This window comes from Corapipo altera, unplaced genomic scaffold, assembly GCF_003945725.1.
Source record: "Corapipo altera isolate COAL_440 unplaced genomic scaffold, ASM394572v1 61143, whole genome shotgun sequence".
Classification (NCBI taxonomy): Eukaryota; Metazoa; Chordata; class Aves; order Passeriformes; family Pipridae; genus Corapipo; species Corapipo altera.
The window spans coordinates 1-2,112 of record NW_020887641.1 but is presented as its reverse complement, the minus strand read 5'-3'; the positions used below and the strand labels follow the sequence as shown (position 1 = coordinate 2,112).

The following is a 2,112-nucleotide window of genomic DNA, read 5'->3' as shown; positions in this document are numbered from 1 at the left end:
GCAACAACAGAGTGCGGCGGTGCTGGAGGAGCTGCCCCGACGGACAGACAGACCCTGCCTTGGCTCGTGGGACCCACCCCGTGTCACTGAAGAGCTGCGACGAGGGGCGGGCGAGGGGCGGTGGCGGCGGAAGGGCCGCCCCGGGGCGGGGAGATGGGGGGTGTGAACGGAAAAAAAAGAGAGAGAAATCAATAAAAGACCCGCACGGGGAGTGGCCGCTGCCCCGCGACCGAAACAGCGGCACCGGTGGGAGGTGGGAATCGGGGGCTTGTTCACAACCACCTCCCCCGCAAAGTGACTGTTACAAGTTATTTTTAGTTTTTATTCTTTTCGTAGTTCGATTTCTCCTCCTCCCTCGCACCCCGGCGCCCTCGCATCGCCCGCCCCAGGGCGACTTTCCCCGGCCGCGGTTCTGCCCCTGCCCCGGGAGCTGCCGGTGGGTGCCGAACCCGCGGGAATCGGGATTTTTTCCCGCATTAACGGTGGGGTTTGGGTGCGATGGAGACCCTCAGATCCGGGCAGACTCCGTCTGGCAGATCCACTGCAGCCCCGTGTCGCAGGCGCGGGGGTCGATCCTGTCCCCCTTGAGCGCCCCGCAGGCTCCGCGACCCTCCCCGGGGTCCTGCGGGAACCTGCGGGTGCGGGAGGGGGCCCGTGTCACCCCCGGGGGCCCTCGGGGGACAGGGGGGTGCCCACCCCGACCCCCCAGCGCTGCCCCCCGGCCCTCACCGGCTCCAGTCCGGGCGGGAGCCGTTCACCCACGTCCAGCCCGTGCCGGGCGCGGGCACCGAGAGCCCGATCCAGAAGTGGCGCGTGGGTTTCCTCAGGGTCTCGTTGAGGGAATCCTGGCCCGGGGAAAGGGGCAGTGGTGGCGCTGCCGGGCCGTCGATGGTCACCCCAAAATAGGCTCCGTCCTCACCCCGGGACCGAGCCAGACCCATGTCCCTCCCCCCCGGTCTGCCACGGGCACCTCGGGGAATTTGGGAATGAGGGTTCTGATCCCAGGTTTCCGGGAAGCCCTTTGCCCTCCCCTGGGGTGCCTCCAGCCCCTCTGTCCCCTCGGTCCCTTCACCAGCTCGTCCTTGTCCCACGGCATCGCCATCGCGGCCCCGCGGTCCCCGCAGTCCTCCCGGCTCCCGTGCCACGAGTTCATCCTTTCCGAGACCCAGTAGCACTTGGTCCTGCCCAGCACCCAGCCCACGGGGCACAGCCTGCACCCCTCGCCCTCTGCGGACAGACAGACGGATGGACAGACAGACCCCGGTGTGCTGAGGCACCGTGGGGGGACAGGGAGAGGCTCCAACCTGGCTTAAGTTTGGGGAGGGGGCATCGATGGGACCCCCAGGGGGGGGTTACCTCGCGAGGGGCACAGGATCCTCCTCAGCTCCCTGAAGGTGCCGTCCAGGCTGGCACAGGGGGGTCTCAGGGAGGTGTTCCCCCACCCCGAGGTCGCCTCGGGCTGTGCCCTCTCTGCCACCCACCAGGACACTGGGACAGGAGGATGCCCAGCCCGGTCAGGGGCACTGGGGGGGTGGGAAGGGGCAGAGGGGTCCGGGTGCCCCTTCCCACCCCCCAAACTCACCACAGAGCACCAGGGACAGCGCCAGGGCAGCTGTCAGGGCCCCGAGGAGGCAGCGGGGACGGCGGGGGGGGCTGTGGTGGGGAACCCCCGGGGTTCTGGAAAGCCAGATCCTACAGCTGGGGTATGGAAAAGAGCACCCGTCACCTCCTCACCCACCCAGAGCCCGGGGCAGGGGGTCCAGGGGCAAAGCACCCTGGTGAGACCCTCCCAAACCCCTGCAGCCCCCCCTGCCCAGGAGCAGGAGGAGGTGGGTGCCCCCAGAAAATCCCTCTGCTCCCTCTGTTGGGGGGTCCCAGCTCGGGGGGTGGGACAGCAGCCAAACACAGCCTGGAGAAAGCCCCCCCAGCCCCTCCTTCCCCAATCCCTGCCTGTTTCCCCACCCTGAGCAGCTCTTGGGGACCCCAGGGGTGGCATCACCCCCTGCCCCCGAGTCCCTCTTCCCCCCCCCGATCTGGGGGGGCCCAGCGGACACGACCCCCCCCCGTACCTGCCCCCGGGGAGGACGGGGGGCTCCCCCCAGCCCCTCGTTT

General features: G+C 69.3%; 1 protein-coding gene across 2 annotated transcripts; it reads right to left on the bottom strand.

Moving 5' to 3' along the window:
- Positions 1-395: 395 nt before the first annotated feature.
- LOC113941700 (killer cell lectin-like receptor subfamily B member 1B allele A) lies at positions 396-1,180 on the bottom strand. Of its 2 annotated transcripts, XM_027632839.1 has the most exons (3): positions 1,073-1,180; positions 730-845; positions 396-632 (listed from the first exon to the last, which is right to left on the bottom strand). In XM_027632839.1, exons 1-3 carry the CDS (start codon positions 1,151-1,153, stop codon positions 509-511), a joined length of 321 nt encoding a protein of 106 aa, XP_027488640.1. In that variant the 5' UTR covers positions 1,154-1,180; the 3' UTR covers positions 396-508. The 2 variants fall into 2 exon arrangements, with proteins under 2 accessions (XP_027488640.1, XP_027488639.1); XM_027632838.1 differs by having other exon boundaries at positions 730-1,180.
- Between the last annotated feature and the right edge of the window lie 932 nt (positions 1,181-2,112).